The 14,922-nt window shown below is 38.1% G+C and overlaps 2 protein-coding genes across 2 annotated transcripts; both read right to left on the bottom strand.

The window, feature by feature from the left end:
* Positions 1–4,635: 4,635 nt before the first annotated feature.
* ARF10 (auxin response factor 10) lies at positions 4,636–7,696 on the bottom strand. The gene is made up of 5 exons (XM_023656682.2): positions 7,245–7,696; positions 5,976–7,078; positions 5,118–5,896; positions 4,963–5,034; positions 4,636–4,878 (listed from the first exon to the last, which is right to left on the bottom strand). Exons 2-5 carry the CDS (start codon positions 7,068–7,070, stop codon positions 4,794–4,796), a joined length of 2,031 nt encoding a protein of 676 aa, XP_023512450.2. The 5' UTR covers positions 7,071–7,078; positions 7,245–7,696; the 3' UTR covers positions 4,636–4,793.
* Positions 7,697–10,830: 3,134 nt separating this feature from the next.
* LOC111777203 (UDP-xylose transporter 1) lies at positions 10,831–14,864 on the bottom strand. The gene is made up of 7 exons (XM_023656681.2): positions 13,439–14,864; positions 13,136–13,320; positions 12,984–13,051; positions 12,783–12,915; positions 11,711–11,872; positions 11,362–11,634; positions 10,831–11,250 (listed from the first exon to the last, which is right to left on the bottom strand). Exons 1-7 carry the CDS (start codon positions 13,557–13,559, stop codon positions 11,155–11,157), a joined length of 1,038 nt encoding a protein of 345 aa, XP_023512449.2. The 5' UTR covers positions 13,560–14,864; the 3' UTR covers positions 10,831–11,154.
* Between the last annotated feature and the right edge of the window lie 58 nt (positions 14,865–14,922).

Genomic DNA, 14,922 nt, shown 5'->3' with positions numbered 1-14,922 from the left:
ATATCCCATGGAGATTTTAGGCAAAACACTATGATTAGAATTTTGATAGACGACCCAGAAAAGCACTCACTCAAGCCACCGTCTCTTCATGACGGCAATTACTTTTGTTCATTTTGGATTCCCATTTCCATTTGGCAGTGCATCATTGTCTGTTTCAAATGTGTTTTTCAATCTCTAATCAGCCTGTAGTCATATTGTGTAACATATTTAGTTGTCTTTTCTCTACCCATGCAAGTGGGGTTTGACTATGGTGCTAGTTGAGATGAAAATGCTTTCAACTGCCACTATAATTATATAGAAGAAGTAGAATGGTTTCGATTTTCGAGTTTTGATTTTGGAAAGAGATAGTAAGTAATAAGATGCAGCCCTCAGTAGTAGATTGATTGAATAGCCTGAAGAACTAAGATAGATACCTAGACGGCCTAAATCACCCATCATCCAGAGCTGCCATTTGTCCCCTAACCAATTGGGCAGAGTCCTCTCTTTTCATCAAATGAGAAGGGTTTTCTTTTTCTGTTTCTCTGAAACTGATTCGATATAGCAGGCAAGTTGCAGTGTGGTGTGTCCTATTTGTAGGGTTACGGCATATAATAATGGCAGTTCCATTCCATTACATGTCAATGTTATTATCATATTCATATGCATGGTCTGCTGTGTTGGGGCCACGCAGGTACGGTTGCCGCCTGCAATGCCTTTTACTTTTGTAAGCTTTTAGTGAACATTTATTCGGTATATGCTACACTACTACTACTACTGCTACTACAACAGTTCCTCTCTATTCCTTGTTCCTCTCTATTCCTTTTCCTATCAGTAGTAGCCTTTACTTAGGGCACTGTTGCCACTCAAAAAGCCTCTGTTTGTCTTAACTGCATACAGTACAGTACCGTCCCTTTCATTCTAATCTTACTGTACAAGGATCACCTCATGCACAGATGTTCTTCCAGTCTCCATTTCTATGCTTCAACTTAAACCTCTCTTTCATTTTCCTTCTTTTTTTTCTTTTTCTTTTTTGTTGGATTTTCGTGAATATTTCTAGCTTATCACACCAAGCTTTCAAATTTTTGTTTAAACGATCCGAAATTTTCAACTTTCAATTTGTTTCTCGTAGGTCTTACTATCATTAAAATGTTTTATAAATATGTAAACTTTTGATTTTGTGATGCGTTTAATAGACTTGTATTTTTAAAAATATCGAAGAAATATACGACCAAAATTGAAAATTTTAAATCCCGAATAAAATCTTCAAAAACTTCATAATTTCATAACATAATCAAGAAATGCATAAATGAAATATTGAATCACATTCATAAAAAGGTATATTATGTCTCTTAAGGCCTTTTATAATATATATATATATATATATATATAGAAAAAGAAAATGTATTTAGTCAAGGGAGTGAGTGGACATTTAAATGCTTCCCAACATCATAATCACCATGGTGGACTTAGCTTCTAGTTTTTTCATCAAATTTCTTTGAAAATGAATTTTTATTTTAAAAGTTATAAGATATGCTCTTAATAAAATTTAATATTTATTTTCTGAAATACTAATTGATTCTGAATTATTGATATATTGATAAATTAGTATTAAGTTAACATAATTGACATATATTTAATTTTATTTTTTTGAGATCAAAAGTTAGCTAAAAAAAAAACAAAAGTAATCAAATGAATTTGGTCTTTTATCATTTATTATTAATTTTGAAAATAACTGTCTTTCTCTCTCTATCTATCTCTCTCTAACGACGACAAAGCTTTCAATGTCGTAAGATACGATAGATTGCTTACTTATCGCGAGAAGTTAACAATATCGCGGGGGCCACAAGGATTCAACTCGGGCCAGGGTTAAATTAATTAAATAAATAAATATTGACCAGAGGATCTGGTCCGTACACGTAAGCGCTCAGATTGCGTACACGTCACGCGCCGCGTGTGTTTTGAAAATTTTTTGTTCGTTAGGAGTATGATGTGGACGCATGCAAAAAAAAAAAAAAACCACCGCACGGGTGGGCATAGACGCCACGTCACGAAATCTCTGTCGCTTCCTGCCAAATTACCACTTTGCCCATTACACGACAACACACATTTACCCCGTTGACGTGACCATCCACTGCCCAACGGATTCCCACTCATATATATTGCCCTGACCTTAGACCAACGACTTACACCATTACCCACTCTAATTATTCCCTTTTTTTACAAATTTGGAATAATAATTTCATTAATTACTTCTTTACCCCTGTTCGGGTTGTTCAAAAAATCTAATGACCCGAAAAATTTGATCAAATCAAATTCAACTCGTAGGATTAAAATTGAGTTCTGAACTTATTTGAGTTAAAATTTATTTAATTAAATGAAACGTTTATGAATTGAATTGATTGATGAGTTCTCCTCAAACCCATTTTAAAATATATGTTTTTGCTTATAATATAATTATATATATATATATATTTCATAATACATATATATATTATAATTTTAATTTTAATTTTAAATATTTATTCTCCAACAACCTTTAAAAAATTATTTTTTTAAACTATTTTGAAAGTAATTTTTTCGAAACAGAAAGTGAGTTTGTAATTTTTCATTGAATATTTGAAAATAAATAAATATTTTATTAACTAATCTTTTACATTTATTAAAAATAAATAATCAAAACAACCCGAACCACAAGTCCCATCCAAAATTTTATGGTTAGGTTGAATTGTATTCATTATTTAATAAAAATTATTTTGGTTGAAAAATTTACAAACCGAACAGTTGAGTTGGATCTTATTCCAACACGATCACACCCAACCCATGGACACCCTTAGTCCCGAAAAAATGACAACATTTTTATTAGAACGAGATGTTATATTAATTTATCAAAATTTTATAAAGTCTCGAACATCTAGACCTCTTGATTGATAGTATGCATGTTTACTAAGTGAGCGAAATTAAAAATACAATACTTTAATTAATATGCTAAAAGAAGGAAGTTGTTGCGTGGTTACATTAATATATAATATTAATTTCATGTTACATTATATAATATATAGTTTGTTTGCAATTATACAAGTAGCATTTAAAATAATATACTTTAGGTGGCTTCATTTCAACTCTACATTTTACACGTAGGATAATCCTTTTTGTATTTTAATGAAAGAAAATAAATATTTGTATGTTTTTTTTTGTTTTGTTTATTAGGGATAAAGGTTGTGGCACGTGTGGTTCTTGGATCACGTGTAAAACACACAAGTTGCTTGATGTTTAAGTAGAGCGGATTGGAAGGGGGATTAGCATGTTGTTGAGATTAATTAATTACATTAATTAAGGATTAGCAGCTCACATTAGGAAAATAATACATGAAAATGATTGACCAATTGTCGTGTAACATTGGGATCTTCATAATTATGTTACATTAATATAAGCTAAGCATAATTAAAATTAATGAAGATTAAGCTTAATTAATTAATTTAATTATGGTGAATGAAAAAGAGGAGGGAGCTGGCACCATCAGACAAGCACAAGCGCCAAAACGGCGACATAAAATGGTGGACGGGGGCACGTGAGTGTTGCCCCAATCGCACGTGTGCCTGTCAAATTAAATTATATTAATGTGTTTTATTTATTTATTTATTTATTGGGATTTGCACAAAAGCCCTTCTCTACTTTTAAATTTCAAAACCGACCCCCAAGACAGAGGGGCCATGGTAATGTTCTTGAAGAATGAGTAGGCTGTGGAAAATGTCACCAGGTGCAATAGGCTTGGCTTAGCTTAGCTTAGCTTGAGCTTAGGCTGGACCATGATTTGGTTGCATTTAATTCCTTTGCCCAATCCATGTGCAAAGGTTCCACATTTATGACTCGTTTGGTTATAATAACCCTTTGAAAAGTCTTTCGATCGAAAAGGTAAGATAGTTTGTACATCTAACCGAGCAAAATTGTCGGCCAGGTGACATCTTTGAGTATTGAGCTCTCTTTAAAGTTGGGTTGTGTAACAGCTCAAACCCATTGCTAGCGGATAGTCTTTTTTGGACTTTTCCTTTTGTGATTCTCCTCGAGATTTTTAAAACGTGTCTGTTAGGGAGATGTTTCCACACCCTTAAGAATGTTTCGTTCTCATCCCTAATTGGATGTGGGATCTCACAATCCACCCCTCTTTAGGGTCTAGCGTTCTCGTTGACATTTGTTATCCTCTTCAACTGATGCGGGACCTCACAATCCACTCCTCTTTAGAATCCAGTGTTCTCGTTTGCACTCGTTCACCTCTTCAATCAATATGGGATCTCAGAATTCTCCCCCCCTCGGGGCCCAACATTCTCGCTAACACTCATTCTCCTCCCCAACCGATGTGGGATCTCACAATCCACCCCCCTTCAGAACCCAACATTCTCGTTGACACTTGTTCTTCTCTCCAATCAATGTGGGATCTCACAATCCACCTCCCTTCAGTGCCCAGCGTCCTCGATGACACTCATTCTCCTCCCCAACCGATGTGAGATCTCACAATTCACCTCCCTTCAGGGTCCAGCGTTCTCGTTAACACTCATTCCCCCTTCCAATCAACGTAGAATCTCAGAGGTCGATCCTCAAGTCATTATCAAGATATAAAGAAAAACATGCATAACATCATAGGCATCAAACTAGATCCAGTTAGACGTTATAGACAGTACTTGCATTTGATGAGACAAACATAGTAAGACAAGAACATGATTGATAGAATGATTGAATATCCGAGGAAGTGTTTTTCCCAGGAAACAAAGCAGAATTCTGTAGATCATTACACAATCAGGAAAGGGTAGGCGCAGGGGCTAGGCCAATATGCTCAAGGGACCAGTCTTGTTTGAGGCATCTAGTCGTCCATTCTCACCACTTAGGACGCCATCCATCAATGTCCTACAAAATCATGTTCAACGTTCATCCATTATTTTCTCCAACACACAAATGGCAGCAAGAAATGCATGGGAAGTTCATCCATACCTTCTTCCCATCTTGTCGGAACCCGATTCGTCTGTTAAAATCGTTAGTCTTCGAGCTGTTTTGATGAAATCACTGAAGCCACAAGGAAGAACAGTTGATATAAGTTGATAGCAATGCAAGTGAAGATGGTATCAAGCTACCAGAATTGTTGATACCTGAATGGTTTGTCTCCAGCTTGTTTCACAGCACCTGTTGCATCTTGATACAAGACATGGCTAAGAATGTCTGGTTTTTCCATTCCAAACATGTTGGCTAGCCTCCTGTATAGTTCTTCGTACGAGCCGATGACTGAAAGGTTGAGCGTTCGACCCACGTCTTCCGACTCCATGAATACCTTGCAGTGACCGATGTCTAGGCCGAGTTCCGTGTCTGACTTGTTTGGAGAAACTTGATGAATGTCACTAGAAGAGCTGCAACAGATTTGCTGTTCAGTAAGTATAGGCTGACCAAAGAGTACAAACTGATGCTTCTTCTTCGCCGAATCGGATCGTTCCAATTTCGGACCGGTCTTTTCCCCGTTAAGCAACGCCGATGAGCTCCGAGTATGGTCTGTATTGGAAATTCTAGAGTGAAAATGAAGCTGTTGAAAACTGGATGGAACCAGCCCCAATTGCAGTTTGTTGTTGAGATGGAAATCTGATAAAGATATTCCAAAGTGAGTATGCCTGGCTCCCTGTATGCCTAAAGAAGTGTTATCAGATAAACAACACATGGGACTGCTTGGCCTAAGGGTATTGCTCGAAAACGACGACGATGACGACGACAGCGGGAATTGGCTGTCGAGAGGAACGTCTGGGTGCTGTGGCAGTCGAAACTTCTTTCTCGGCGACGAGAATGGTGATAGTTGAATGACGGGCATGTTCGATACGAGCTCGACTAACCACGGGCTAACCCGCTTCACATTTTGCAGCAAATCTGGCTCATCCCATGTCACCTGAAGAATCATAAACCAAAAATTCAAGAACAATCATAAACCAATGTTTTCAAGATGAAGAAATGAACTTCAAGGAGACCTGGAGGAGCCGCCATGGAGAATTAGGCCAACGGATTGGGTCAGCTACTTGAACAGAGGAAGTGGTTCCCATGAACCAACTGATTCGAGAAGAATCCTCTGTTTCAAATGGCATTTTGAATCTCATACCAGAGCACCATTGGATCCTCATGGCAGCTCGCACCGATGAGGCCTTGACACAGAACTCCGGCGTGCTGGCACGAGGGTAATAAACCACCTCAAATGGCTGCCCACTCGCCGCAAGCGCCGCTGCTTCGATCACTGATTCCGGCCTTATTTTGCTTTTTCCCCTCAAATTCCCACCGCCGCCACTGGAACTTACAGACCCTTTTCTACTCAACTTGTTGTTGTCTTCGTCTCTCAGAAACATCGTCAATCCACCACATGGGGGGAAACAATTTCCACCGCCGGGATTCCAGCCATATGGGTGATCGGCGGCACACCCAATTGCCCGTTTGGCTCGCCGGATTCCGACGCAGAGGTCGCCATTTTTGGATCTTAGAAAAACAATAGAATCGCCGGCGACGAGCTTTTTCTGATTCACAAAACTACTCCACCCAGTAGTTAATAAATGCCGGCGAGGTGTTCCCCTGTAAATATGCCGGAACTTCCAAACCTCACCGTGAACATCCTTAGCAATCACCGTCTGAACCGGCGGATCCGCCGTGTAATCCAGTCGCGGAAATATCGTCTCCGCACAGTATCTCGGAACCGAGAATCCACCGCCGTTGTTAGCATCGGATTGGGTCAACGTCTTGGCAAAGGAAGCCGGCTTCTCCATGTTATTATCCGACCCATTACTCCCAAAACCCCCCTCTTCCTCGAAATTGAGGTCGTTATTCGCCAGTGGAACCAAACTTACATTAGCAAAAACTTCATCCGTTTCAGGGTCAGCCAAGAACTTAACAGCGAGCACTCGACAAAGAATAAGAGGCGGGATTCTGAGTGAGGAGGTGAAATCGACGGTGGCCTGAGCGTGCTCGGCGTGGCCCTGAGGGAAGTAGAAAACCTTGGAGTTAATTGCAGGCATCTGGACCATGCCTCCCGCACAGGCATGCCATAGTTGAGGATCTAAGCTTTTCTCTGCTTCTTTCATTTGAATGCCTGAAAAAGGGGAAAAACAGAGAAAACGAATGAGAAACAGAGCTTTTCAAAGCAGAACGACATTATACATTCTGGGTGTTTTAATTTCTGAGCAGGCGAAAGAGACTAAAGGAATTAAAGTTAATGAACACAACAGAGAAGGAACAGAATCGGGATTCAATGTTACCTTAAAATCGCCGAAAATACAGCTTCCTTGATTGAAAAGAACGATCAGATTCGCCTATTCGAAGAGTAGCAAAAGAAAAAGAAGAACAGGGGAAGAGCTCAGAGTCTGAATGCGATAAACAAACCCAAAACGCTCAGATTCAGCGTGTTCAGATGCATAATCGAAATACAACCCAGAAAATGAAATTTCAAAACAGACCCAGATGGAAGAACAGGAAGAAGAAAAGACCCATCCACAGTGAAATCGAGGGCCGCGGAAGCGTTGGTTCGTGAAAAAGAAAAGAAACTGAATGGGTAAAAAGATTGAATGAAGGACGATGATCCGGCGGCGATCTGTGGAAATGAGTTTAGATCCCAAATAGTGAGGGGTCTCTCAGGGTTGGAGGAAACCAACAAAATAACCAAACAAACAATGTGAAAGAAAACAGAGGAAGGAGGAAGGAGGAATGAGGCCCTTTGTTGGATTCGTTTCCTTTCGTATCGCGCGATTACAAGAGAAACGCCACAGTGAATCAACAAGTACGATACAATTACTGTTTTACCCGCTTCATTTAACCCCCTTTTTTTTTACTCCCAAAGATAAAATAATAATAATAATAATAATCTTCCGTGTTATATAGTATAGTTGTGACGATCTCATTGAATAATTTTTTTATTTATATGATAATTATAATATAGTTTAATGAACCCGAAAAACCAAAAAATGTATTTTTTTTTAGTTTATTTCTCTATATTTGAACTTTGATCTCGAGGGTTCTCTTTTGAGTTTATTCTTCTTTTCATTCTTTTAGCGCGTGTGCCCCACCTCGTCTCTTTTCTCTACGCGCTCTGTCTCAATAACTCCATTTATTTCCTTTTTCGTTCTTTCTATTTTCTTTTTTTACCCGTTTTAATCATACTTTAAAATATTTCAAAATTATTTTTTTTAAGGAAATTTTCAATATTGACTATGAATTATAAATTATAGAATCGTTGTTACAATTAGGTCCTCGAGTTTTCGAGTTGGCCCATCAATTTTAATACATAAAAGTTTTCTATTTAATATTGAAATAGTGAAAATTTTAGATGCACGGTAAGGATTTTGATAATGTTACTCTAAATTTATATAATTAATATCTATAACTCTATAAAATTTAATAGAGACAACTTAGATTAGCCTTAAACTTGTCTAATAACATCCCAACAAACATTTGACTATTTGAGATTTAAATTTATTTCCTCGAGTAAAACCGATTAGTTCTAAAAACATCGTTTTCAAACACGCTAAGCCGACCTCTAGTGTCTTAGGTTGACCATTCGAGAGGCAAACTCTTAAAGGGTTTGGGTTGAGGTGACCCCAACCTTTAATTCCTCCGCCCTAATGGGTCTTAATTCATTCGAGCCATCGATCGCCTACTAGGCCTCAGGACGCTGAATCTTCTCAACTTGAGTTTTTATCTAAATCTACGAGACTAAATTCTACCTCAACAAATATTCAAGTAATTCGATAATTTAATATTCATTCATTAAGAATGTCATTTTTATATAATATTTAAATAGGAAGAATTAAAATTTAAATTTGAAATTATAGATATTTAATTAATTGGTCACAAAGAATTAAATTGAAGAGTGTATTAAGCCTATTTAAGTAGTGCATTTCTAATTTTTGCATTATATTAATTACTTGAAATTATAAAGTGAAAAAAAAAAAAAAAAAAAAACAAATGGGTGAAAATTTGATTGTTTCTACCAATAATTAATATTCATATGCTTTAATTGGAAATTTTTACTATTCTTGTGTATTATATGCTCTTCTGCACTATTTAATTTTAACAATTATTTTTAAATTAACTATATTAATTATTTTACAATTTTACAAATACCATTTATTTTAAATTAATAAAAATACTACTCCATTTTGTAATTTATATTTTATCCATTTTATATATATGATCCAGTTACGTCTCGAGATCTCACAATCCATCTTCTTTAGAGGCTAGTTTTCTCGCTGACATATTGCCTCAGTATCCAACTCTGAAATCACCTGTAATAGTCCAAGTCCACCGTTAATAGATATTATTTGCTTTGGCCAGTTAAGAATCGTCGTCAGCTTCACAATTTTGGTATCTCGCTTTGATACATTCGTAATAACTCAAGCCTACTGTTAGTAAATATTGTCCATTTTTGCTCATTATGTATCGCCGTTAGCCTCATGATCCACCCCCTTGGGAGCCAGCGTAACTAGGGAGAAGTTTTCACATCCTTATAAGGAATATTTCATTCTCATCTCCAACCAACATGGAGGGAGCCAGGGTCAACTAGGGAGAAGTTTTCACATCCTTATAAGAAATATTTCATTATCCTCTCCAACCAACGTCGGATCTCACAATCCACCCCTTTGGGAGCTAGCGTCCTTATTGACACACCGCCCGGTGTCTACCTCTAGTATCATTTATAACAGCCAAAGTCCATCGTTAGTAGATATTATCCGCTCTAGCCCGTTACGTATAATCATCGGCCTCATAGTTTTAAAATGCGTGAATGCTTCGTTTCCATGTCTAACCAACGTGATATTTCAGAGTATTAAAGAATAAGATAATAACATATTATCGAGGGAAGCAAGGTAAGAAGGTGAGTTTATGCAAAGCATTTGGGCAAAGTAACAGCAATTAAAGAAGGGAAGGCAGGCGTTTTGGGGAACATGGGATAATACGACCACACCGACAGGCTTTGCGACAGAACAAATTCATGGCCATTAACGCTGTTTGGGAAGAAGGGCTAAAGAAGGAGCTGAAGCTTGCAGCTGCTGCAGAGAGAGTGTTGGGTGAAGTAGCAACGTCATTACCGACATGTCGCATCACAGCAAGGAATTCGACAATCTTCCTCACAACTATTGCTCAATCCTTGTCTTGTCATCAAAACAGATGATGATGTGGCGCACAACAAACAACCAGTTTTTGGGTTGGCACAGATTCCAGTGGATTTTTATTTTTATTTTTATTTTTATTTTACAAAAATTACAAAATTCCATTTAAATTATACCCTAACAAAATGCCTTTTTGGGTTTGAGATATTTGTTTATTTATTGAATAATGATCTGATTCAAATTGTTTGAATCATTTATTTAAATATTTATACCAATTGAGTGGAATTGATCGGAGTTTTTCGAATCATAAAAATAAAAAAATAAAAAAAATAATTGCAAATGAAAAAAAAAAATAAAAAAGAAAAAACAGAGTCCACAGGTTGAATTGGGCCTAACTAAATTTGTGTGGCCCGCCTACGCCGACAGCTTTACAGACAGCCCTGCAGGTTCCACGCCACTGCCAACCCACGTGATCCAATATTCCCATTCCAATTCCACGCTCCTTATCTACCCCATACACACAAATTTGGGCCTTCTCAATTTTTACGCCTCATAGTTTAGCGATCCTTTCTTTTCCATGACTTCTGAATTCTCAATCATACAAGATATTTGCCTACAATAAAGCCTTCTAAATCCTCAATCGCCAGTAATAAAGATTTCTGGATCCTCATTCCATGACTCCTGAATTTCAATCATACAGATATTTGCCTACAATAAAGCGTTCTAAATCTTCAATCGCCAGTAATAAAGGTTTCTGAATCCTCATTCATACAAAATATTTGCGTACAATGGTAGAATATAATACATATGGTAAACCATACTTCAAAGCTAAATATACATTCATTACATTTACAGAAGCACATTTTTTCTCACGTTTCTATATTGAATATGAAAGAGATCGATAACTAAGATTAAGACTAACGATTTGAAATGAATCTAAACATGCACTTGTGAGTTGAGTATGAACCTAGATGAATGGTGTGAATGAGTACCAAAATGGGGTATTTATTCAAAGAATTTTAAACCATATAATGATGAACTCCCTGTGCATATCCCATTTACTTGCTTAAACCAAAGAATCCTTGCTTGATTTCTTCACTTCATGGCTTTCTTTATCTTGATGAACTCCTGCCAGAAGAGCTGCTGTTTCCTTGTCTTTGACCTGAAACAAAACCAACCCAGTTCATCAAAATACACATTTGGAGAACTTTTTAAAACTTTCAAGGCCTTTGGTTAGTGTTTTTTTCAAAGAAAAACAAGAACTTGGAGGTACCTGAGAAGATCCTAAACAGAGGTCACCCTGCTTCTTTTTACTCTCTTGGGTACAAAAATATGAATACAATCCCATTCCACCAATGGCTATTAGAATTCCAATGAGGTTTCTCTCAGTGAAAGGATCATGAAGAAGAGTATAGCCAAAGCCAAGAACAAGGCATGTCTTGAGGTGGCCAAGCACCTGATATGTCACCGGTGACGTCTTTCCGATCACCAGAAATGTGCTGAAGTTGACGGAGACAGATATCAGACATGAAAGGATGATAAAAGCCTGCAGGTTCAATACCACACTCATTTTTCTGTGTCATGAAAGAAGAGTGTAGTGAAAGCAGTGGACAGTGACAAACCAGAACTACAGGAGAATACTTGTAGGCAAACACGTTCTTGTTGGTTAGACATTGGTCTAAGAAGGGGCCAGACACGAACAGAATGGCTGCTTGAAATGGAGCTGACTGATACAGCAGCTGTGTTGAAGATACACTCAGCCTCTTTTGAATAGTGTTTGTTAGCTGTTTTAAACATCAAGTTAAGGGGAAAAACTAACATGAAGATAGAAACGGAAAGGAGTGTGAGGAGAACGGATTGTAACAGCCCAAGTCCACCGCCAGCAGATATTGTCGGTTTTGGCTTGTTACGTATCGCCGTCAGTTTCACGGTTTTAAAACGCATCTGTTGGGGAGAGGTTTTCACACTCTTATAAGGAATGTATCGTTCCTCTTTTCAACCAATGTGGGATCTCACAATTCATCACCCTTGGGGCCCAACATCCCCGCTGGCACACCGCTCAGTGTCTGGCTCGGATACCATTTGTAACAGCCAAGCCTACCACTACTAGATATTGTCTGTTTTGGCTTGTTACGTATTGCCATCAGCCTCACAGTTTTAAAACGCGTTTGTTAGGGAGAGGTTTCCACACTCTTATAAAGAATGTTTCGTTCTCCTCTTCAACTAATGTGGGATCTCACAATCCACCCCTCTTGAGGTCCAACGTCCTCGCTGGCACACCGCTCGGTGTCTAGTTCTAATACCATTTGTAACAGCCAAGCCCACTACTAGTAGATATTGTCCGTTTCAGCCCGTTATGTATCGCCGTTAGCCTCATGGTTTTAAAACACGTTTGTTAGGGAGAGGTTTTCACACTCTTTATAAAAAAATGCTTCGTTCCCCTCTTCAACCAACGTGGGATCTCACAATCCACCCCCTTTAGAGCCCAGCGTCCTCACTGGCACACCGCCCAGTGTCTGGCTCTGATGCCATTTGTAATAGTCAAACCCACCACTAGTAGATATTATCCGCTTTGGCCTGTTACATATCGTCATCAGCCTCACGGATTTAAAACGTGTCTTTAGGAAAAATGGTTCTACACCCTTATAAGAAACGCTTTTCCTCTCTAACCAATGTGGGATCTCAGAAGGATACAATTTGACCAACACATGTTGTCATGATAGCCAAGAGAGAAAGAACAATTCCCATAAGATTGAGCTGAAGATCAGTGACAGAGGCAATGCCAACTCCAACCAGCAAGAGGAAGAGAGAGAGCCTGATCCTTGAGCTACAACAAGAACCCAAGTGAGAAATTAGCCCTTCTTTGTGATTAGGCAGAGGAGAAAAAGTTCGTACCTGAATTGCTTGTTAAGGAAAATAGTCTCTAACATAACAGTGAATGGTATGATTGCAAGTTTTGTCATCTGCAGAGGAAAACAAGAACAAAAACAATATGTCAGCTTGGTAGAAGAGAAGAAGAATCCAAAGAACTCATAATCAAACTCAACCTGGTAGAATCCAACAGAATTGAATCCTAAGCTCAAGTTGAGAAACCCAATGGAGATGCCATTGAGCATCCCAAAGAGCACAACGGTCTTCGTGTCAATGGGTTTGGACTCGAACAAGTTTAAGCGATGAGCTACGTGAAGGGTGCAATATGTGACCATCAGATGCCAACTAGTCAGAGTAGTTGCTGCCACAAACAAAAGTGTCAATTTGAACAAAACTCAACTAATGAAGAAAGAAAGAGATCACACTAACATGACAGTTAAGGTGATAGATAATAACGTGAAAAGGGAAAAAGTACGCACCGAAAGGGAAGCCGAGGTTGCTCATGAGAGCTTTGTTACAGATAACAATGGAGACAGAAGAAGCTACTGATAGGAAGAGTGCTCCAATGACACCCAATTGGAAGCTTGAGATTTCTCCCATTTGTGATGAAAATGGTTGAAAGAAACAAAGAAACAAAGAAACAAACAATCAAAGAACAACCAAGTGTGCGTTGAAGATCTGAGAGGTGCTAGAAGTTGATTGAATAGGTGTTTATGGGCGACAAGTTTAGATTGTCACAGAGAGATGGAAAGCTTGAAGAAGAATTATTGGATTATGGTGGGTTATATTTTTGGTGGGAAATGAAAGGTTGGTTGGTGCCTACCGCTAAAAGAATGAAGATTCCATTAAATTAATTTTGGTTTTCAGATGGCGGAGTTTGGAGAAGGCCTCCTTATGATTTGACTCCCACTGCAAGCAAAGCCTCAACCTCAACCTCAACCTCAAGGCCTCCATTTTCAAATTATTCTGAAATGACTAACACATCCCTCACCTCTAAGAGATTTGACTTTACATTACACTCAATTTCTTTCCTTTCTTCATTTATATCCACCACCACTGTAAATCCTTTTTTTTAACCATTTTTCACCAAACATAGGCTGTTGTTGTTAGGAATCGAGATGAGATGCAACATTACGTCTGAAGGATCTTGGCCTAAAGTCGAGGCAAGGTCAAGCCGGAAGACTTAGCCTAGAGTAGGGATGAGTCAGCTAGAATAGCAAGCAAATAAACATGCATGCACGAGCATGTATGACTAAACAAACTTAGTTTTCGCATGAGTTGTGATCAGTCAGCAAAGTCAGCGAGGTTCTCCATCACCAAGTACAACTTTTCAATATTGAGTCTTAGTAGACAAGGAAGGATGGTGAACTGAACATTCACTTGTGGAAGAGAGAGAGAGAGAAAGAGATAGGTGTCTAGAAATGCAAGCAAAAGGAGTTTGGGTTTTCTGGAAACTCCATTATTGTTAGGTGAGGAACCTTGGATCTTACTCCAAAGCTAATTCCTTTCCTTTCAATATCGCCCACCATACATAGCATTGTTAAGCCTCTAAGGAAGGGTGCTCTTATTTTGGTTTCAAGCTCAGTTATGGAATCCCACACAGAATTAAACCCAAAAGGCATCCAAAATTTGACATCTTATCTAACTCTTTCAAGAAAATAACCTATCATCTTTCTTATTACATACCGAGGCCGGATTGCTTATTTCCATAACCTGTGAAAGATCGCAAGTAATACATACATACAATATTTGCTCCAATAAAAGAACATACAGTGAAAGCGAAGACTTAATTTCACAAATGGTCCACTAAATCCACGTGAATTATGGCGAAAAACTTGGATATCATTCGACTTGACGTCAATCGTCATCTCTGGTGGTAGATTACTATTCTACATAATAATCTCACCAGGATTCGTGACATTCCAACTAAAATGAAACGATGAAGGAAAAAAAAAAACTGCTA

Source organism: Cucurbita pepo, chromosome 16, assembly GCF_057944985.1.
Source record: "Cucurbita pepo subsp. pepo isolate OVF chromosome 16, ASM5794498v1, whole genome shotgun sequence".
NCBI lineage: Eukaryota > Viridiplantae > Streptophyta > Magnoliopsida > Cucurbitales > Cucurbitaceae > Cucurbita > Cucurbita pepo.
This window is presented reverse-complemented; position numbering and strand designations above follow the sequence as displayed.